The sequence below is a fragment of the Serinus canaria genome, chromosome Z (genome assembly GCF_022539315.1).
Source record: "Serinus canaria isolate serCan28SL12 chromosome Z, serCan2020, whole genome shotgun sequence".
NCBI classification, from domain to species: Eukaryota; Metazoa; Chordata; class Aves; order Passeriformes; family Fringillidae; genus Serinus; species Serinus canaria.
In genome coordinates this window covers 10,077,370-10,100,986 of record NC_066343.1, presented here as the reverse complement: position 1 = coordinate 10,100,986, position 23,617 = coordinate 10,077,370, and the positions used below count along the sequence as shown (strand labels likewise).

Sequence of the window (23,617 nt, the reverse complement as noted above, 5' to 3'; positions counted from 1 at the left end):
TTGATGTGATCTTTACATATGTACACTGCATAATGGATTAATCCAGTTTCAAAATACACTTTCGGAATTTAAATAAGGAGTTACAGAAGGCAAGGCTCTGCTAAGTACCACGTTAGGGCCATTTTAAATTATGTCTGACATCATGTTATGGTTTTTTTTTCCATGTAGCCTTCTTCAGGGTTTATCTGAGCGCCAAACTTCAGAAATAAAAATCACCTGTTTACCTCCTACGAGAGTGGTTAGAGACAAGATGGTTGGCTGGTGCTTGAGAGAGTAATTCATTATTTCCTCTCGATTAGATCTGACAGTCCCCAAAAGGACACCGTGCTACTCTGCAATTAGGAATAACTGATGTGTTCAGCACTGGTTGTCACATACAGTTGCATACAGGATATTGTGCTGAATTAACCAAGGTTCATGGCCTCTCTCAATGGCACTTGGTGTCTGTTGACAATCTTTTGGCCAAGAAAAGGGAAGGTCTCCCTGCTCCTCTCCTAGTTTCTCCCTGCTTAAAACACGGGGTGATAGCAAAAAAAAAAAAAATTTAAGAAGTCAATTTACCGAGCGTGGTGGTGGTCTTTGAGGGAATGTTTGAAATTTTTGGCCATGCCACGTGCAGGTTCTGTCAGGGTGCACCAACACCTGCCGTGGATGGAGGGTGTTGTCTGAGCTGGTTCTGCAAGAAATCAAACCAGGAGGAGCTCCCATTTCAGCTGGCAGCAGGCAGGCAAAAGGGAAAAAGCAGAAGAGTGGATACACGTGTTTAATATCTCAGGAGGGCCTCTATATCACATTTATGGGGAGTTCTCTCGCTTCTGGGTCCTTTTCACAGTATCCAAGTGAGAAACACTTGAACTCAGCTTTTACTGTCATCCAAAAGTTTTCCAAGGCTGTGAAGAGACCGTTTTTGTGATGCATGTGTACATAAACCACACTGACTAAAAGAAGAGAAAGAATTAGGTCACTGATGTACTTTTAAAGTTCACTTTTGCTGGGAATATGTCTGTTTCCTTCTTTTGAATGTCAGGGTAATAGATAGTCCAGAGCCATCAGTGCTTTTTGATGGTAACTTAAGGCAATTTAATGGTTATCTGTCAACAAAAGGGAGAGGTGAAGACAGGATTTTTATTGCTTTTCCCAGGAAAATAAACATCTGGAATGGGGACACCAGTTACCGTGTGCCTGACAGACAGACAGACAGACACAAGCCCACCCCAAACTGCCACTTTGTCTCCCTAGCTGCCAATTCCAGAATCAGCAATTCCCACCAGGCTGGGAAGAAGCTGACTGGAACAGAAGGGGTGGAAGGTTTTGAGAATTAAGTTTTGTTTTATATTTATTTGTTTTTATGTTGTGAAAATGTAAACAATACAACCATTAGCATTACATGGATTTCTTCATTTGTATTTTTTTTTTCTTTTTCTCTCTCTTTCCCTTCCTTCCTCTTCCCATTCCCTGCCCCTGCCTCCCTCCCCACTCCTGACACCTTTTTGCACAGCCTCCATTGAAGAGGATCCAACTTCAGCAGGTATGAATTATTTACATTACATCTGCACTGTGGCAACCATTTCTTGAGAGCTGCCTTCACTAAAATCATTGTAGCCTGTTTCATTTTGTGTGCAACTTGGCAAATTCCACTGCTGGGATCTATCCTCTTCTGTCTGTTGCCCCTTCTTTTATTTTTCTCCTTCTCCTCAGCTTGGAGTCTGCAGGAAACACAATCCTCCTGTAGCATTTAAAAATATCAATGGCATGTTCCTTCCTTCTTCCATGCTTAAGCTGGCATGTCAAGCTTCAGGTAACAGAATGATTCAATCAGGAGTTGAAGGGAAAAAAAAATCACATTTTTTTGGGTTTTTTTTTTTTTTTTTAATGTTAGATTCTTCTCTTATGCTGTCAAAACTCAGTCACCTGGATGATGCCCCAAAACTGACATCCTTTAAAGAGCTGGGAACAAGCAGTGAAGGAAGGGAAAAGAAAGGCAGCAGATGCAGAAGCATCGTGCTCACAGAAAACATTCTCCAAGCGATGGCTGGGGTCTCTGCTTGCAGAACTTTTATTTCCATTGACAAGCTGCCAAGCTGTGAGAATGGTTACCATCACAGTCATAAAAATTAGTTTAGGAGCTCCCAGAGAGACACAAACGCATCGTGTTTATTTTATTGTGAAGATTAACTATTTCTAATTAATTGGCAATCCATTAGCTGGGGAGTATTTAAAGAAAAAAGAAGACAGTGTACCAGAGAAGAATGCCACTGAGCAGCCTAACATATTTGAAATGGCACTGAGTTGTACAAACCCAGCGAGCTAAAACATCAAATAAATGGGGAATCGCTTTATAGTGGCTTGTTAAAAGAAGGAAAGGCCTCCAGAGGAGCAAAAGAGAAAAGGTGAGGAAAGTGAATGAAGAGAGGAAGATGGCAAGGAAGGATTGAACACTGTTTACAACGCTAACCTACAACTTGGGAGCAATATAAGTAATTAGGATACAGCAGAGAATAATAAATGAAAGGACAGAGAACAAAGCCAAGAGTAGAATGTGAGAGAGGGAGAGTAGTTAAGACTAGAACTGAATACAGAAAGAAGCAAAAGGGAGCTTTAAACGTGAATTCAGCAGCAAAATGAGCAGGAAGGAGGACTAGAATGAGAAATAACACTGGAATGAGAAATAACACTGGAATGAGAAATAACAAAAGAGAGCAAAAAGAGGAATTTGGGGTGGACATGTAGAGTATTCACACACCCCGATGGGCTATGCATTCTAATTACTAAATATCAACTTTCAGCTCTTCATTTCTTGAGAGATCTGTCAGTCTTGGAGTTTCCATGGAAAGTGTTTGAGCAGAAACCTACTGCAGCCATTCAACAGAAACATTAGAAAATAACGTGGGGGTTTTTTTTGCTTAGGAAAGAACAAAACCCCCAGCCTTCTTCCTTTTAGGGAAACAGTTTAAATACACACATTTTTTTTGGAGCATCTCCCAAAGACATGGCCTCCCTGTTAGAACACCACTGCTGTTGCTGTGAGAGCCCCAAACTGTGATCTGGCCAAGCCACCCAGGTTCATCATCTGAAAATGTTCAAGTGGAGGGAAGTGGAATTTATAACACAGCCACGTGGGCTGCCCTACAGATATGATTTATACTAAGAGAAAAATCCACGTACAAAGTGCAACCCAACATTAATTTCTATCTTGAAATTTTAGAGGCAATGCTAGCTCTCCATAATTTATGATTCCCATCGATTTTGCTCTAAGATATGACCAGATGTTGCTGTTTGGAAGGTAACAGATTCGTTCTGCGCTCAAACAGGATTGTTTTAATACAACTTATTTCTCAGATTGCATTGCCATTTGTAAAACTGTGGGTTCTGCCTAAAGCAGATTCCCCTCCCTCAGGGCAGGAATGCAGCCATGCAGTTTGGAAGTTGCAGGGCTGCAGAAAAATAAACAGAAACTGCATTCCAAACCTCATGCACTCACCTAGAGCCTTTCAGTGGCATGTGCCTGGTAGAGGCAGTTTTATGCAATACCAGATTCTGCTCTTTTTCCACTAAAAAAAGTGCAGCAAGTTTCCTCCAGTTAATGCAATTTTTCTAATCATTATCTAATCATAATCCATACAGTGTTTTTCCAACAAATGCCTTCGCTTATGAAACAACATGGGGTAGGACAAATTGCATCTCATATTTTTATGAAGACTTTAAAAATTATTTTGATGTTTTATGAAAATTACAAACTGTTGGTTGACCTGGGATCAGGACCAAAACTAAAATTTACTTTCTTGTTTAATCAAAGGGATGAAACACTGCCATTTCCCATTCTCTGCTTTTTGGGATAGTGTCTTGCCTCTCTGACAGTGCCAAATGTGAGGAATCTTGTAGAAGCAAAGTTTTACAATTTAAAATTTTACTTTGAGTGTTGTAAATTGAAGATTAATAATCCTGTAATAGTAAGTACTCTGTAGTTGTCTCCCAATAGAAATTGTATTTCACTGGAGTTCCTTGAGTTTCAGAGTGCTTCAGACTAATTGTGAACTCTAATTATAACCCGATGTTTTTCACCCAAGATAAACCAAGGAGTTTTTCCAGGTGCTCCTCACAGTTTAAACAAAGTTTTCCTTAGCAATGCCTCTGGGTAAGCATTATTCCAGATCTCTTTTTTCTTTCCAGGAAAATACCTATGATTTTACGTCCTTGTGGAAATCTAAACTCTATTTTGAGTTACTTCACTATATTTCTTAATTTTACTTAAAATAAAATCTAAAAAAATAAACTAATTAAATAACTATTTAATTAAATAACTATTTACTAAAACAAGGAAAATCTCAGGATAATTCTCTCTTTCCCAAGTGTTTTTATCCCATCCATATGTGACATGAGCCTTTGAAAGCTGTTTGTTGAGCCAGGAGGAGGCTCCATTGTTGACAACTATTTTTCAAAGCCTAATGTAGCAAGAAACTCCTGCTGGATGTCCTGCTGTTTGAAGGTTTTCATCCCAAAAATGTTTCCCCATGGTTTTATGGATTCCCCCCCACATCTCCTCAAGGAGCCTGGAGTAGTTTCCGCAATTATTAAAGAGTAATTCTTCCAACACCTGATGAGACAGAGCACAGCAGTTTGTTCACTTGTCTCTACACAGTGATTTTGACTGAGGTAATAAATACATCTCCTCTGAGACCATCACTTAACTGGAGCCATTCCTTGCCTCTGCCACTGATTTATTTTTATTTTTATTTTTATTTATTTTTATTTTTATTTTATTTTTATTTTTATTTTATTTTTATTTTTATTTTTATTTTTATTTTTTATTTTATTTTTGTTTTTATTTTATTTTTAATTTTATTTTTGTTTTTATTTTTATCTTTATCTTTATTTTTATTTTTTTTATTTTTTATTTTTTATTTTTATTTTTTTATTTTATTTTTATTTTTAATCATAATACTTTAGGAAACACGACATTTTTGTCTTTGCCTTCCATCTATGTAACATATGCAAACACATTTAGAGTTTCATGGCAATAAAAGCCCTTTCACAGGGTGAGTTTTGCTATTACCTTAGTTAAGTTTAGGTGTTGTAGAGATTAAAGATTCACTACATGACAGGGCCTCCTTCTTCAAAGACATTACTAAAAAAAAATCCCTTCCTTGTGGCAGAGTATGTAAGCTGCACTGAATATTTGTGTATCTAAGGAAAATTATATTACCCTTCCAAAATTCCATGTGGGATCTAACCTGTTCCCTCTTTATTTAGATTTTTGAATTACATAAAGTTATTGTTTTTCTGAAATAAGTAAATAACATAGGGGGGGAAAATAGCTTTTGAGTAAGAATAAAAGTTCAAAATGCCTTATCAAATGAAAAAGACTTCAGCTGTAAAAATACATAGAATTAAGTTTATTTCATTAAAGGAAATGAATGACATTGTAGAAAATAATTACTATGGAAGAGCACAAGTTCCAGGATGAAAGATGTTCTAGACATAACACTTACAGGTATCAAAAAGCCATGAGAAATAAAGGTCTAAAATAATATTATCATGAGTTTACCTTTAATTGCTTACCCATTACCCTTACTCTAGGAGCATGGTACTGAGCAATACCTGAAATCTAAGTTCCAGAATAAAAATCAAAACACAAGTTACATGCTCAGTTTTGTTCCTTCTAGGAGAACTCCGGGTTTCTTTTTCTTCCCTGGATATCCTGTGTTTAAGAAATATTTTAAAGAGAGACACCAAAACATATTGAGTTGGTTTTGTCTTTTTATTCAGAGAATTTTAAAAAAAAATGGTTTACAGAAATTAAATAGATTTAAAAAAATGAAAAATTAAAGGTAATGTGAATTATTTTGGTCAGTAGATATTTCAAAGCTGAGCTGCTGGGCACAGCCTTGATGACTCTTAGGAGAGAACTTCTGTGAAATTATTGGATCCTCAGAAATAAATTTTTTCCTTAGACATGTAGAGTTAAAAAAAAAAAAACAAACAACAGAATGGATATTGTAAATGTATAAAAATGTAAAAGAATGAGTTTTCTCTATCTAAATCTCTTTGCATTTAAAGTTTTACTATATTGTCATTTTATATAGATTTAAAACACTAGATATGTTATTAGTAAAATGCCATGTAGCAGTTTAATACTGCTTAGATATTCAGAATATCAAATTTTCTTGGTTTGGATTTTTCATAACAATATAAAGTGGAAGCTAGGAGGGTCCCATTTGCCACCAATCCTAAACTAGATAGTTTAAAATAATTGAAATTTACACAGCTTAAAAATAGGCAGATTTAGATGGGATCTTGGCACTGAGGAATTGTTCCCTGGCAGGGTGGGCAGGCCCTGGCACAGGGTGCCCAGAGCAGCTGGGGCTGCCCCTGGATCCCTGGCAGTGCCCAAGGCCAGGCTGGACACTGGGGCAGTGGGAGGTGTCCCTGCCATGGCTGGGGGTGGCACTGAATGGGATTTAAGGTCCCTTTCAACCAAAACCATTCTGTAATTCTATAATTCAAATATTAGATAGGTCTTTTCTTGAACAGGTGAATATTTATTACCTTGAACAGGTAATCTGTTTTTTCTTTTCCTTCCTTGTTTCATGTCAGAAAATTCTTTTGCCATTTGGTGCTCATCAAAGAGCAGGTGAGATCCATTTGGTCAAAGTTCTGGGCAATTTGTGGCCTTGACTCTCAGGGAATGAGGCTAAGAATTGAAATAAAAAACATTTGAGATCATACTGGCATTAATATTTGCATGAAAAGTATCCTTATATCCTTATATAATAACTATACCACGTCTTTGTCCTTAAAATACTTAACTGATGTGGGTTTGAAACTGGATTTCACAAAGGGTCCCCCTTCTCTGTGAAAATAATAATTTTCACAGAGAAAATAATTTATTTAGAGAGGCATTATTTAGAGGTGTTTATTAATTGGAAAAAAAAAAGGAAAAACAGAAAACAAAATAAAGATAAAAGTGCCTTCTTCAAAGATTACTATGATGAGTTTTGGATGATCTTTTTGGTCCCTTCCAACCCAAACCATTTCATGATTCCATGACAATGAGAAAAGAGAAACCAAACCAGATTTTCTCTCTCTCTTTTTTTTCCCTTGGTTTTTTTCTTTTTTTTTTTTTTTTTTTTTTTTTCTTTTTTTTTTTTAAGTTACTGAAATGAAACTTTAAAAATGAAAGCATGCCAGGTTTAATCTGCTTTCTGTGTCACCCTCAAAGCATCAAGGATGTGTCTGGTCAAGTCTCAAGGACTTCAGTTTCCTGCCCACTGCACAGCAGGATCTGGAGCTGTGGTTTTGTGACAGCTCCCAGGCTGTCTTTGGGGCCACAGTGATTTTGCTGCGGTGTGCAAAGCTCTCCCATTTCACACATTTCAAAGAGGGAAATCATCCTTCAGAATTATTCTAAAAGGGAAAGGATTTGCCATTCCCCCAGGGGCTGTACCACAGATTTACTGTCTTGTTGAACTTGGTTTACGCATTTGTAGCAATTCCTTTTCCTTTTTTCTTCTCCAACTGCATATTTTATTTTTTTTTTTCCAGTGCCTGGAGCTAGCTTGCTAATTACTTTTCCATCTATTCCAAGCAAAATATAGACTAAATCAGAAAATTATGTAAAGGTCATATTGAACCCCATTCTGATGGAAATGAGGCTTATGCAGTAAAAATAGTCCTAGATGCCAGGTGGCACTGAAGGCTATTGGAGCAGCCTCTCACATTTAAAAGCTGGAAATCTTGCTTAGGTCAAGAATGAAGATTAATTAGCATTTTTAGCCTATCCCTTAGTGCCTGTCCATCCACATATCATAAAAATAACACAGTTTGGCAAAATGGCTTGCTTATTTTCAAGACTGACAAAAAAAGAGTCAGCTAGGAGTTTGAAATCAGCCTGCAGTGCTGGCAGCTGCCTGAGAAACTCAGACATGGGCATTTTTCTATAATCTGCACAGTTTCAGAGAGTGGTATTTGTGGTGGTTATACAATATTCATCCCAGTGTGAGATCATGTTGTATCCCCTAAACCAGGTACTGATTTCTGTAATGAACTTTTCCTTCTTGCTTTTCCCTTTCTTACCTTAATTTTGAGGCAGAAGCTTCCCAAGATGAAGCTTTTCATGCCAGGCATCTGCCTCTGACTGATCCAGGCTAGGTTGGATGGAGGTCTGAGAAAACTGGTTTGGTGGAAAATGTTCCTGCCCATGGCAGGGGGTGGCACTGGGTGATATTTAAAGTCCCAGCCCAAATTCTATGATTCTATGATGTCTATATCAACAAGGTAATTTTACACAGGTGCAGCTCTTCCCACCTGGGAAGCAGTGCTCCCCAAAAAGAGATTTTGCAGGCATCCAGTCCTTGACAGGACAGATGAAAAGAGCAGGACTAGCTCTAGCTCTGGGCAGTTCACAGAAGTGAATAATAAACATCCAAATATTATTATTTGGTATTTATTTATTCATCCTCTGAAGATGAGGAAGGAATGAGAAGATGAAGGAGGTACTGCTCTGGTTGCTCCTTGAATCCTCTGCACTCCTGACAAGCAGAGTTGAAACACAGGGGAATTGTAGAAAAAGAACACCTTTTTGGGGGAGACACGATGTTTTGGAAGTGAACCACTTCACTGGATGTGGCACCGAGTGCTCTGCTTGGTTTGACAGGTTGGGATTGGTCACAGGTTGCATTCCTGCTCCTGCAGGTTTTTCCCAACCCCAGTGATTCTGGGATTCTGTGAAAAGGCTGAACGTGACAGAGAAGAGTTGACAAAACCCTTTGCTGCTAGGAAGGATTTTCATCCGACAAGTGCTGAAAACAGAGAGGAGAAATTCTTGGGGAAGGAAGATGACAGGCAAAAGGAAATGGGATGAATGAGTCGAGCATGGGCACAGAGGGAGTGCATGCAGGGATGCAGAGAGAAAGGCAGCAATGGGGCTGTTGCAAGGATTGTTTCCTTCTCACATTTCTGACTGCCTCCTCCAGCACACCCTGCTCTCCCTTGTGCCCGTGCTGGCCCTGCACAGCTCCGTGTGCAGCTACATCAGGGGGCTGCTCCAGCTGAAAGGGCCTCAGCCAAAATGCAGTTTTCCTGGTGGAGTCAGTGTTCACCTGGTGCAGCTCCCTGACCTCTCCTGCCATGCAGGGGCACGCGTGCTGGGAAAAGGAAGGGGAATTTGGTGGGAATGTGCATGGAAAGTTGGAGTGAAGATGAAGAAATTGTCTTCTCTGGTCAAGTATTGGGATTATGTTCCACTAAAGATTCTCATTCTGCCATTAGATATGTGGAAAGTGAAATAAAAATAAGCAAATACTGATGAAGGCAAACCAAGCAGAATTAGTGGTTGGTGGAGGATTTAGTAGCAGGTTAATAAGCCTGATGAAAAAGACTGTAATGAAAAAATAGCATCACAAGCAGGCTTACTTTATGTTTATTTTGGGTTTAAACAGCCTTATGACCATCTTTAAAGCATGGATTGACTGTGGAAACATAAAGGATACTGAGGAAGGAATTTCACTCCTTTACAGCGCAAATTTAAGGGATTTTTAGTTGTCAAGACTTTGTATTGCACATCAATTCAGGAGGAAAAAAACATATTGAATAATGACCCGTTTTTAGAAAAGCTATTCCTGTTCAATAAAACAAAATTATTAATTGAAATAAATATAAATATAATTAAAATTATTAATTCTTACAACCACATCTTTTCAATAATTAATATTTTATTACATCAGAGTGTTAAGAAACCTGAGCTTAAGCAGGTTAGTTGGCTGCTAAAGAAAGCATGGAGGAAGTCCCAAGGAAAGCTCTCTGGCAGGGGGCAAATTACAGAGAGCACGGCAGAACTGAGAGAATTTGGTACTTGTGTTAAATTCAGCCTCCTTGGAGGCTGATTGTATAATCAGGATCTTGTATTTTGAGATCTTTAAGTCTGCCATAGCTTGAACAGAAAAAATTGCTGAAGGAAGACTTGGCCTTATTATTTTAAAAATCAGTGAAATGCTGCTTGTCACTAACACTGGGCAAGACTAAACAGCCCTCTTTAAACTGTGTCACTGAAACAACCTAACAGGTAAAATTTAGATGCATTTCTTATCATAAAGAGAATTTAAATTGCTTTAGGTGCATGGAAATATCAAGCAAAGGCTTGAATGAGCTCACTCAGACAGGACTATGGGGATTTCTGCACATACACAGCAACTTCTTAGATGATTTCTTGCAGTAACAAATATGTGCCACTTCATTCCCATCATTTTTACCCATATATTGACTTTCCATATGGCAATCACTCTTTGCAGGAGCCAAGGCCTTCCTGTTTTCTTTTGTCTTAGAAATTGAATAGATTATTTTTTTTATTGTATATTATTTTGAAGTTTTACTAATGCAATGAAAATGCACTTTGATTTTTTCTACTGGAAATCTTTTAGATAAACTCTGTTTTGCCTGGCAGCATGAATGCCCTTTATTAGGCCTAACAAAAGCCTAAGATGTTATGTGGCATTCAGCTACCTGTATATTGAGTAATCATAAATATACATTTGTAGTAGGTAAAAAAAATATTTTGGAAACAACTATTTTTGCATATTTTTCTCCTATGTTTTTTTCTATTGTCTGCAGTAGTCATTCTTTACAAATAAATGCCATGTGACTTCAAAACAAAATTGTGGCAAAACCCTTTACATACGATGCACAGTACTGTAAAGCAATAAAATGCTCAATGAAAATTGTCAGAGTGAGTGAAGATAAGCAAAAAGGTCAAAAGATTTCCCAGTCCAGCTCTAATTCCAGACACAACTTCCACTGGCTGCCATGGGAGTTGTGGCTGTGTGGCAACTGTTGGGATAAAAATAGCAATGATGAAACTGTAATATGCTCCAATTATAACACAGTTGTAATTTTAATTGTAACATGCTCCCATAAATGTCCAGTTTTCTATTATTAAAAAGATGCTAGCATGAAATCTACCTTTATACACTTTGAAAGTTATTTCTGTCACATAACCTGAGAAATGCCTTGGAATTCCTGAAGTTTTATTGGAATGGCTGCAATAGCTACAAGGAGGAAGGCACGGCCCAAGAACAAAAGGTCTGGGTAGAGATTTATGTATTCAATTTTCCTACAGCACTGTGTTTTAACAAAGCATGAATTAACACTCCACAGTAATATTACAAGTCAGTGTTACAGTTATTCATGAATTTCATTAGTTTCAACTTTCTGACAGAATTTCACCCTGTTCAAACGGCAGAACAGTTTATTTTTAATATGCACTAAGGGGAAGAGTGAGAGTATTTCAGTATCTTTCCATGTTGACCAAAACTGTCTCAATTTTATTTTTTTAATCCTGCCTCCTAGATGACAAAACACTTCTACTATTTTATTTTTCTTCTGCAAAACAGAAACTCTGAGATTTTCTTTTTTTAAACACAACACAAATCAAACATCCTGCCAGGTGTGTGTTCTGCTCAAACCTCCTATGAGCAGGGGCAGGGAGAGAAGCTGCAAAGCAATGTGTTTCTCACCAGGTCTTGTTTCCCTCTCAAGTTTTTATAGAACAATACAGGCCATATAATATAATATCCTAAGAAATTCAAAATAAGTTTTTTGCCTCAAACTGCTTTAAGTCATGCAGATGGATGTGTCTGGCAAGCTACTTATGATCCACCTGAGGGTGGACACCAGGAAAGGCTCTATGGCTCTGATGCCAAAAGATATTTGCTTTTTATATATTTCTTTCATCTATTTGTAGCTCTGTAAAGTATCATTGTACAACTGTACAATTTCTTCAGTGGGAGGCCAAAACAAGGTGGGGGATTACCACAGTAAATGTACTTCTAACTGGGGATTCTCCTTAATTATAATTTGATAAACAGATATAAGTGTCAAAGCCCTGTATCACATGTGCCTTTGGCTATAAGTGCACCTGAAGGACCTTGAATAAGCATGAACATCTTTTTATCACTTCATTCTTGTTTGGCTCTTTTAGGGGCTATAAGCAAGATCTCCAGTGAAAGTGTGCCATGCCATTCCCTAAAGGAATAAAACATTTCCCTGGAGAGTGCTGCAGCTCAAGCCCCATCCCTGGAAGGCAACGTTTACCTGTGCTGAGAGCTGTGCTTGAACTCCTTATCACAAACTATTTACATTATTATTAAACACAAGCAGGAATTTCAAGTTAAAGCATTAAAGCTTATCAGGAAACACCAACCTGCAGTATTGCTGTGCAGGGCTTATTGCCATTAGCCACCAAAATAAGTCAGCGCTTCCATCCAGGTGCAACTGGCATCATGTGAACCACATTAGTCACAAGCAGTTAATTTGAATTTGTGCTGTGGAAGCAGATCTCAAGTGATCCTGTTGTGTATGTTCCAAACTGAAGGCTTGTGACTGCAAACATGGGTTGTGATTTTAAGGTGGGATTCTCAATCCCTGTAGGTTTCTGGATTGACAAAAAGCCAGTGTGGAGGAGGAGTGGAAGATGAGGAGAAAAAAGAGAAATGCTTTCCTAGCTGGATTGTCTAGCTAGGAAAGGAGAAAGATTTGGAGAGTAGTGACAGGATCTGGAATTCAATAGGATTTAGGGTTTTTTACATAGAAATAGCAGGTTTTGATGGCATCTTGGGAAAAAAGTGGAAGAGGAAAGGATATATTTCCTTTGCCCTACATCCTCAGGGAAATAAGTGACTGGTGTGTAACTCTTCTCTATTTCCCTTGGTTTCAGCTGTGGACAACTTTATGCCTGTCTGGACTATATATATTTCACATTTAGTGATTCTCTTTCATCACTTTTTAATAATATTTCATGTCCTGAGGATAACCACCCTCTGAGGTTCTCTTCTGCTGCTTCTGTGTCATTAATGTAGCTCTAGTAATTAGGATCTGACTCATACAAATATGAACAGCCTAAGTTTAGGCTGTGGCATTTTTTAGTTCCCACTGGAATCCTCAGCAAGAGGACTAACTGGATTTATTCTATTTGCTGTTATAATTAAGGTTCACATAATCTTTGGAGGGTTTTTTTTTTTTTTTCCATTTTCCAGTTATAGAGGCAAAAAAGGACGACAAGTCCTCATCATTGGCAGTTTAAAGTGCAGTGAAACAACAAAAAATGACATCTTCAGAGATGATGACAAGAATTATGATGATAAAAATAACATTTGCTGCACAGAAATCCCAATTGCAAGTGAGGTTCTGCATTAGGCACCAAACAATATATAGTTTCTTTATTGATGGGTCTGTTTTACTTAAGCCATTATCAGAGGAGAAAACAGAGACATAGATTTGTTCAAATCACGTAGAAAATGGATTTGGAGAGTTTGTTTTAATGCAGAATCTGTAGACATTAGCCTTTTCAGGACTGCACCTTTGAACTAAATCTTCCAGACATCCCAACTGAAATCTAATCTAATATTTCTTTGAATATTTTAGCATTAAAAATTCAAGTCTGCAGTCCTTCAGCAAAGCTTTACAAAATTATTCTCTCTGTTTGCAGAGGGTGGTTTTGGGTTTGGTTTTTTTTTTTTTTTTCTGTTTGATGTAAACCAGAATCCAATGAAAAACAAAATTAGAAAATATTTCTAATGGATGCTGGAAAATTAATCTAGTTTTAATGAGACAAATTAAATCACAAAAGGAGTGTAGCAAACAATCTTGGCCACATCTGGGTCAGAAAGACTGGGAGAAGTCAGTGACAGAGAACGAGAAAAACAGCAATGATGCTGCCTGAGTGGAAAGCTAAAGGAGGAGGAAGAGGCCTTGGAAATGTATTTTCTGTAAACTGATCAGGGGTTCCCTGGGATGATAAAATCCTCCTGTGAAAGGTGATGCAGAGATGCAGAGCAGGTCTCACATTAACATTTGCTAAGGAGGTTTGTGGAAGAGCTGGTGGGGGAAGAATACTGTGGGCATTTTCCAGAAACACATATTTTGGGGCAAAGGGTACAAAGAGATGAAAAACAGCATTGAAAATTGGAAAAGAAAGCTCTTAGCCTCAAAAGCTGAGGAATATGAAGTGAAATAATGGAATAGGACTTGGGGAAAATGTCTTGTAGTGCTTTGAACACTTTCCTTAGATTTTAGAGTATTTTCATGTCTCACCCTCTGTAAAATCACAGTGCCTGCTACACTCATCGTGCCTCAAATTTGGGTATAATTTGCCATCAAAGGCTAAGTTTAAGACTCTTAAGGAAAGTCATTGTATATCCATCAAGTATAAATTGCTCTTTTTCAGAAAATATTCCAGCTATTAGCTCCAAAAAGGTTGGGAGATGGCTGGACAATCCAGGTTAAATTTCTTCCCGGTAGAAGAATTGTAGGGAATAGAATTGGAGGGAAATGTGCAGAAATGACCCAAAAGCCATTTTGCACTCAGGGGGTGAACTTTTTCTTTTGCTGCATCCAGATGGAGACACCTTGATCATTATAATCAACACGCTCCATTTGCTGCATTAAAAACAAGATAAATATTTAATCACAGTGCAATTAAGTCTGGATCTCTGCCATTAGTTTATAATGAATATATAGGCAGATAGAATCTAATATACTACTAATTCACTTACAAGCCAGGCTGAACAGATTTTTTTTTAATTTTTTTTCCCCCAAAGCTGGTATTTTGGGTATGTTCATGAGATGACAGTGTGTATCATCTAATTACTTTCTCTGCTTTCATGCATTAACTGGAATAACATGCAGCAATCAGTTTTTGTTATCAATATCCCACATAAACTGTGAATGATGTTCCGCAGTGCCTGTTCTTTTCAGGTTGAAATAACCAAACAAAAAGCAAGGAGTAGGTCAATACATATTCTTGATGCAAAGTACATGTGTATCCCAGCAGTGAAATAGAAACAACAGTGGCAAATTCTGAAAGAAATTTTTTGAAGGATAAGAAGGAGCTGTTGAGAACTGGCTTATTTCCTTTTTTCCTTACTTTACCAATATTTGAATGTGCTGGGCAAGGAAGAATTTCTTGTTTTATTTCAGAGGCTTTGAAGGATGAGTTAGTTCAAAATACAAATTTATTATGATGATCATCATTAAATGATGATGATCAGTTTGTCATGGTGCAGCAGTGTAACATTTAAATGTTTTGGGCCCTAAAACATTTAGATGTTTATGTCTATCTTTACAACAGAATTACTTTTAAATGAAAGAAAGAGTATTTTTGAGTGAGAAGGAGCAAATACTGGGCTACAAAGCATTAGTTCATTACTGCTAATGCTTAATACTTTAATACTTTTAATACTTTAGTGGCAGAATGAGCATGTTGTCTAGAAGACATTTTCATGATTGCAGTGCCTTCAGAAGGTCAATAGCACATCTGCTGGGAACTGCTCCTCAAATGTTCCCAAACTCTGCACTGCAAGGCAGGCACCTGGGGGCATTCAAAGTCTTCACAATAATATTGAATTAACAACCAGAGCAGTAAATGTGAGGAAGATCAGAGACCCTCAGAAGCTTTTGTTGTATTCCTGACCTTTTTGTGCAATAAAGCAGATTTCTGCCAGAACCTGTAGAGACATTCTTGATGGATGTGAATGCTCATCTGCGTGTCTCTGTGGAAAATGGTCCCTTTTGAATAGGATTAGGTTATACTCTGGGTTTGTGCCTGCTGAAGTGTGAATTCTGCAATCTCACATTTGAAGGGGCAGACCTTCAAAAATCCATTTTAAGTTTTTAAAATGGCAATGAGGAAAGAAACAGGTCAGTGTACTTCTGAAAAAAAGGCAGTCCATCACCTGTGTGCATAATGGTGGTGAGATTTTTAACTGCCTGAAGAAAACACGTATGTCACTTAGAAAATTATGTCAACTATAAAGACTCGGAAATTGAGCTCATCACAAATATTTGTAAAATATCTAGCGCAGACTTTTGCTCGTTTCCACGGCAGGATGGTTCAGCTTTGTGCTCAGGTTGCAGGAGCTGCTGAGCAGAGGCAGTGCAGGGCTGGATTACACTGAGTCTAATTCAGTGTGATAATCTTTAACTCCTTCCCCACGGGCAGCTGGTGCCATTCTGCTGGCTCCTGCAGCAAGGAGGCTGATTCTTGACTTCCCATAAAGGTGAAATAAGTTGTTTGTGACACTGGCTGCTTTTGCACACACTAATTCCAAAATGCAGGAGCTCCTGCTAAGTGAGCTCTGTCACTGCTTATTTTGAAGGTTTTGTTTTGGCAAAGGAAGCACCTAAAGTGTCACGTACTATCCAAACACAGAGGAAAACTTCCAAGTGATGATGTTAAAACTGTGTGAGAGATCTCTGGTGAAGATCTCAATTTATCAGATGGGGGAAAACCCTGTGTGACATCCATGGAAGGCCAAGAGGAACTAAGAAAAGCTGTTGTCACAAAGGCACACAGCTGGAGAGTACTCTTCTTTAAAATGAGAAGGAAAATTATTTGATACGTTTTATTAGTTTGATGATAGCTCACAATATTTGTTTTGATGGGATTTGCAGCTTATTATATCATCAGAATAACATTATCTAGTAATCCTACTTCAGTAATACTCCACAAAATAAATGAAGCAATTAGCTTTGTATTTTTACCTTGATGTATATTAAGGTCAATATCTAATTGAGGGTTTTTCATTAAAGTCATATTATTTCTACACGAAGAGAAAATGGGTTGACACCATCAAAAGTGATAAGATATTTTTGTTTCATTTTACTTAATTTTACTCGTAAAAAAATGTGGTTGTTTTGCATGTTTCTCTCCATTGGAGAACACATTTTTTTCTTTATTTTCTCCTTATATTTTTCATATTTGCCACTTAAGCTTGACTTACTAAGAAAAAGTGGACTTTGATTTTTTGATCCACTGTTTTAGCATACTTTTGAATTCAGGGAATCCAACTGTGTGATGAAGATGGCCTGATGTTGATTTCTTGTTTAATGACATCCCCTGTAATTTTTGCTTCCCACCAAAGCATCAGCAGATTTTATATTTGGCAACAACAAATGCTTATGCTGTTTTTTCAGAGGCAGATGGCTATCACTAAACTGGTTTCCTTGCTTTCCTGGCTTTATCTTCTCTAGACAAACTCATGGTTTCTTTCAAACATGCACTTTCCACTGCAGTACGGCATGATACATGATTTTATTTTGAATTTTCCGTTGACTCTCCGTGTCAAATGAGAAAACAGACAACATGGTTCTGCCTTGAGCCCCTCTGCAGCTCTGCTGAGGATGCATTTATTTGATTCCTACCTCTATGAAGTCTCAGAGGTTTTAGTAAGAACATCTAAAATTTAAAACCCGCTATGCTTTAAGTTAACTTTCAATATTTTTTCAAAAACAGCATGGGATTTCAATTGAATAACAGGATGATATATTTTGGACTATACTTATTATGTTGGCTGATACCCCTGGAATTGAACAAAGAAGGACTCAAAAGAGCAGCAAAGTGAACAGATCTATTACTTTGAGTGCACAATTAATCTTGCTGACATTATTTTATATGAACATGGATAAAAATGCCTGGAAACCACACCATTGAATTCCTCTGCTCATTAATATTGATCAAATGTTGTTGTTCTCTTTGTGTTGGAAGCCACTTAAAGATTACCTGTAAAAGTATTACAACACTATTGATTTTAAAAAAACCCAATCAATCCCTGAAGTTCACTGTTTTTGAAAATCAGTTGACATATTCGGTTTGTTATTTTGTTGGTTTGGTTGGGGTATTTTGTTGGGGTTTTCTTGTTAGTTTTTTTCAGGTTTTTCTGGTTTGTGTTTTTGGTTTTGGGGGTTTCTTTTGGTAAAATATGATTTCTGTGGACTTGCTGCTACAGATCTGAGTAACAGACCATATTAATCAGGCTGTCACATAATTAATTATCCAGAATTTAACACCATGTTGTTTTAAAGCCTGGACATCCCTGTGAAAGTTGGCTGGGACCTCTCCTCGTGTGCCATCTGTGCCCAGATCTTACACATAACATTTTTGGTGCTTCAGTGGAATGATGGCAGGATTAGGCCCCAGTTCCTTCAGGACACTTAAATCTGCAGTCATTGAATCATTGGGGTCCTATAGACTCAGTTAAAATCAATTCATTACCTAATTAATTAATTAATTAATTAATTTTGAGGAATCATATTACGGTGCTCATTCAATTTAAATAAGTTTAAGATGTGTGAACTTAAATTCTGGTCCTTTGAAGAATGAGGAGAAACAATGGTAGGGTGGCACAGCCTTTTTAATTTCAATCATTCATTTAGAACACAGAGTTAGTCTAACCCATGTTTTTATCAAATAATAAATGTTAACTAGTCAAAACTATGTGACTGTAATTTTTTATTTTAAGCACAAATAATGACGATGTTTTGTTGCTCTAAAAATAATTTTTGAACTACCAGTTTCTGTGAATAGCAACAACAAAAGCAAACAATAGCCAAAGCAAAATACTCAACATTTATATTGAAAATGCTGATATTATTTGTCCATAACAACTATCATTAGGAAAAAAAAAAGTTAATATTGTTGCTGGAGGGTTTGTTGTTTTGTTGGGGTTTTTTTCCAGAAGGAAGTCTTCATAAAAGAAAAACATTAGTTAGAAATACTCTCATGCACCAGTATATTTATCACTATACACCTCAGATGACCTTTTAAGCCTTTGCAGTTTGGACTGATCTGAGAAAATGCAAAATATAAAGAAAATCGTTGAAAGTAAGCTGAATGTGTGCTTAACAAGCCATACAGAGAAAGCAGAAAGCAAAATGAGAAAGTAATTATTAAGAGATTTATTGTTCTTGGAAGATTAGAGATCTTGCTTGCACAGAAACAATTAACATATGAGGCTGCCCGTGGGTACTCCCCAAACTGTAGCACTGTGATGGAGGCTTGGAAAAAAAAATACACAATTCATATTTATTGGGAGGCTAAAAGTGCAAATTATTAGACAGGTTTCTTCCCAAATTATTATGAAGGAGAAATAGCATGAAGTAGTAATACTTGAAAGAATATAAGCAGCAATACTTGAAAGACAAATATCTTCCCAGAATTAAGAATGTAGTGTACCACTGCTTTTAAATTATAATACAGAGTGTGTGTGGCAAAAGGCAAATCAGGCAGCAGCCATTCTCTTTGTTTTCATCTTCTCGATTTTTGCCCTTTTTTTGCTAATAATACCATTTGGAATCATCTTCAGTACGTTCATGTCCATTATTTTTCTGGCTCAGTGAGACATATCCCATGTTTAATGATGTACACAAGCAAAACCTCTGCAGGGCTGTGTCTTGGAACAGGCTGATGACAAAAGTCATAATAGAAATGTGCACCTGCGTGGCTTCTCAAATTGCAATAGCCACATGGGCAGTAATAACTGGGGAATGTGTTCTGACATCCTCATCATTCAGCTAATTTCTATGCTTTGCAAATTAATATTTGCTTGGAGAGCGCAGTGTTCCCTGACTTGACGCCTGGATGAATGGAGCTGCTGTGAGAATCTTTCAAACCTGGGCTTGTAATTGAAAACGCAAAGAGACAGACACCCAGAAGCATTGCATTTACAGATCTTCAAAGTCTAAATCATTTTATTCGTTCATTTGTTGGCTCACTAAGGTGACTTGTCAGGTCACACCAAGCCCCTGGAGCACTCCAGGCTGGGAAGCTGGGACAGGCCCTGGGTGCTGTGCTGATGAGGTCTCTGGTGTTGAGATGACCCCCAGGAGTTAGAAAGTCTCTTTTCCCAGCCCCAGACCGAAGAAGAAGCTGAGATGTGTGGGTTCTGCCTTTCAAGGTTGTTTATTTTCCCTTCTCTATACCATTGTGTCCCTGACCCGCCCAGGCCTGTCCGGCGGGCCGGGCTGTGGCACACCGACACCCTCAGGCTGGTGTTGGCTGTTTATACCAAGAGCTCCGTGAGCTTTATTTACCATAACTTCCCAATAGCTGTCACCCATGGCAGACAGTCTGTCCCTACCCAAACCAACCCTAAAGTGCCACCGTCACAGCAGAGGATGGAGCCTGAGGAGAAACAGGAGGAAGGACAGCACACGCCCAGATTCCTCCATCTTGCCCCCTGAACCCCCATTCCAAATCCCCAAATTTGCACATTTTCACCCTGGGATAAATTCACTAACACTCTACCCAAACCCTTGTGGCTTGTAACTCCTGGCACAAAGTTGGGAATTGTTTCCATGGCCCTGTGCCGGCCCTGCTGAGGCCGCACCTCGAGGGCTGCGGCACCTCCGGGCCCTCAGACGGGGAATGGAGGGGCTGCAGCGGGGCCGGGGCAGGGAACGGAGCTGGGAAGGGAATGGAGCCGCAGCAGGGGCTGAGGGAGCTGGGAAGGGGCTCAGCCTGGAGAAAAGGAGGCTCAGGGGGCCCTTGTGGCTCTGCACAGCTCCTGCCAGGAGGGGACAGTCGGGGGTGTCACCGTGATGTTTTCTGAATAATCCCCACACCAGGATCTCTTCTCCTGGGAAGCTTCAGCCTCTCCATGTTTTGCTTCTCTGGATGTGATTTGGAGAATTGTTTGCCCAGCAGGTGAATTGTTTTTCATTAATGGCCAATCTCAGCCAGCTGGGTCGGACTCTCTGAGTCAGTCACGGGTTTTCATTATTCATTCTTTTCTGGCTTTCTGATGTCTCCTTTCTCTTTCTTTAGTACAGTTTCAGTATATCATTTTCTTTCAATACAATATCACAATATAATAAATCAGCCTTCTGAGCCCTCGGAGTCCATTCTCCCCTCTCCCCTGGTCCTGGGGACCCTCCCAGCCCCACAGCCGGGGGGTCGGGCTGTGCTCCAGGGAACAGGGACAGGAGCAGAGGGAACGGCTCAGGCTGGGCCAGGGCAGGCTCAGGGTGGGCACAGCAGGAATTTCCCCATGGAAAGGGGGCTCAGGAACTGCCCTGGCACTGCCCAGGGGGGTTTGGAGTGCCCAGCCCTGCAGGTGTCACCTTGAGGGGCTGGAGGTGCTCTGGGCTGGCAACAAATTGAGCAGCAGGTAGAGCTTGGACTTGATGGCTTTGGTGATCTTTTCCAACCTTTGTTATTCTGGGATTCTGAAATTCCCAACTCTGATTGACAGTAAATGATGCTCTAGATTTCTTTTCTCTTTTGTTTGCTTTGAGTATTTTTTTCCAAATGCAATTTAAAGTGAGTGAATGATTATGACATTGCGTTTCAGCAAACAGTGCTTATCACCTCTCAGGGTGCACAGCACAGGTGGCAAGTAACATACATTATACTGAATTTACAAATCAAGACAAGCTTGCATGTGGGGCTTTCTAAACAATGTTTACCACTTCTTTAAAATGACATAGGGAAAAAAAAGAATCATCAAAATAATGTTTTCTTCTGGTAGGAGTCGTGCTGGGAGTAGTGTTAGTAAGACATTAACATGTAAGTAGCTCTTTTCCAGTGCTGTTAAATGAGTAAACTTCAGACCTAGGTCAAGCAATTTCATTTTTCAAAGGTACTTAAAGTTATAGTAATTGCAATTCTAGCAGATCTCCATGCTGAAACTTTATGCATTCTAGCATGTGGCATGCTGGGGAAAATGAAAATTTAGTCAGAAAAGCTTTTTCAAATCATCTTGAAGTGGCAACAGAGGCACTGAGTGGAAAAGAATAGTTGGTTTGGTAGCTGCTGACTAGTGGCCCAGATACTCACATTTCAGAGAATCACCTGGAGCCATAGCAAAGATCTCCTCAGACTGCTAACTTGACATGTAGTGATCATTCAGGGACATTGTACATGTCACTCTGTGCATGATAGGCGTGTTTGATTAATACCTATTCCCTCAGTGGTGCAAAAACTAGAATGCCTGTTATCTTTAACAGAAGAGCAAGATTTAGCCTCACTGTCTCCTGTCTTCTCTCACATTAAAAACTAATGCCATGATTAATGAGTAGTGACACGCTTCATATTTTTTTCTTGTTCATAAAAATCCTTGCTGGCAAGTTTCTGAAGTAAGTGAAGGGTGTATTTTACTGAGTTAGTGGAATATAGAGGCCCATGTAAGGCACTTTATTTCTTTAATGAATGCTTATAAATGACTGAAATTACTATGGTTGTTATTGTGGATGTGTACATACTTCTCTCTCTTTCTTTTTTTCTTTTTTTTCCCCTTCTCACAGGACCCTGCCTTCCCAATCCATGCCATAATGGTGGGATATGTGAAATTAGTGAAGCATACCGAGGCGACACATTCATAGGCTATGTTTGTAAATGTCCACAGGGATTTAATGGGATTCACTGCCAGCACAGTAAGTTCCACATGGTAAATTTTATTGTATTTATAGATAGGAGCCTTTTTACTGCCTGCACTGTTAAGGATTAATATCCGATCTGGTTTTCTGGAGTATATCAGACTTTGGCCTTTATATTGTGAGCAAGTTAATACCACAGAATGGTGCTGATGCCTTCAGAAAATGACCTGACTACCAACCCACTGGACACAATAGGACATGACTTGCTGTGCATGTTTTATGCCATGGCAAGGACAAGGTAAATGTATTTTGCAGGGCTTTATTGCAGAAGCGTATTTGAAATAGAAGGACTATCTTATCTCAGTAGTGTTTGTGTGTTTGTTTTGATTAATGCTAAAAAAAAGGGAAAAACCCTGAAATTTCTGGATAAATGTCTTTTACATCTTTCTTTATCTATGTCTTTATAAATAATGAAGAAATGCTTTGAATCACAGTATCTAAGTTCAAGACCAAAACCTCCAGACTTACATCATTTAATACTGTTTAAAATACAGTTTCTTGATCTCTTTCTAATCCTCATCATTTCTTTGGAGAGCATTTTCTATTTTCAGGTCAGATTTGGAACAGCAGGTCAGTATCCTCATCTTATAGTGTGTAGTTAGAGAACTTAAAATGGGCCACGTGGGAAAAGAAATTTTGGGTGTGCTGGATTTGGCAGGAGCAGAGTTAAATGTCTTCACAGTAGCTGGTGTGGGCTTGTGTTTTAGATTTGTGCTGGAACCAACATTGATAATTCAGGGATGTTTTAGTTACTGCTGGGTAGTGCTAACACAAAGTTAGCTTTTTTGCTTCTCACTCCACCCCACCAGCAATCAAAGCCAATTAGTGAGGGATTTTCATCTGCTAGTGACTGAGCAGGTCGTGTGCTAACCTATAGTCTGCATTGTCTGTTACTTTAATAGAAATTGGGGTTTTTTTCACATGCAAAGCTCATTCAAAACAAGGGCTTGCCTGAGGAGAAGCTCACGAGAGAAATTCTGGGGTTTCCATTTTGTGCATGAATGGTTCTTAAACCAAGAGCAGCATCACTCTTTAAATCTTACACTGTTGATGCATTTGGAAGCCATCTGTTACAGAAGGTAAAAAACTCAAGGAAATGGTGAGGAATCCAGCTCCACTCACATGTAAAAATTAGTTCAGTGACTAAGCACTGAATCCAGCCTACCTGAATTAATTGCTCCATTTAGATACTTGTCTATAATTGGAAGTGTCCAGGAGCAATACAGTCCAGCTCAGCTAACATCTTCATGTTTGTTATGTCCCTTAAATCCTCAAAGTGTCTCCAAAGACTGGAATATGGATACTCAATTCCATTAACTTTGGCCACACTTTCAGTTAATTTTGTGGGTAATGTGGGCAATTCCACTGACTTAATCCACTGAAAATATGCACCCACCTCCTCCACTGGGAGCATGGA

General features: G+C 38.6%; 1 protein-coding gene across 2 annotated transcripts in view; it reads left to right on the top strand.

Moving 5' to 3' along the window:
- EDIL3 (EGF like repeats and discoidin domains 3) overlaps window positions 1-23,617 on the top strand; it is a 248,347-nt gene that overhangs the window by 97,706 nt on the left and 127,024 nt on the right. Inside the window, exons 3-4 of one of the 2 annotated variants that reach the window (XM_050986987.1) lie at window positions 1,499-1,528; window positions 22,069-22,197. In XM_050986987.1, coding sequence (XP_050842944.1) covers window positions 1,499-1,528; window positions 22,069-22,197 — 159 coding nt within the window. The remainder of the gene's footprint in view (window positions 1-1,498; window positions 1,529-22,068; window positions 22,198-23,617) is intronic. The other variant, XM_050986988.1, reaches the window with a different exon arrangement.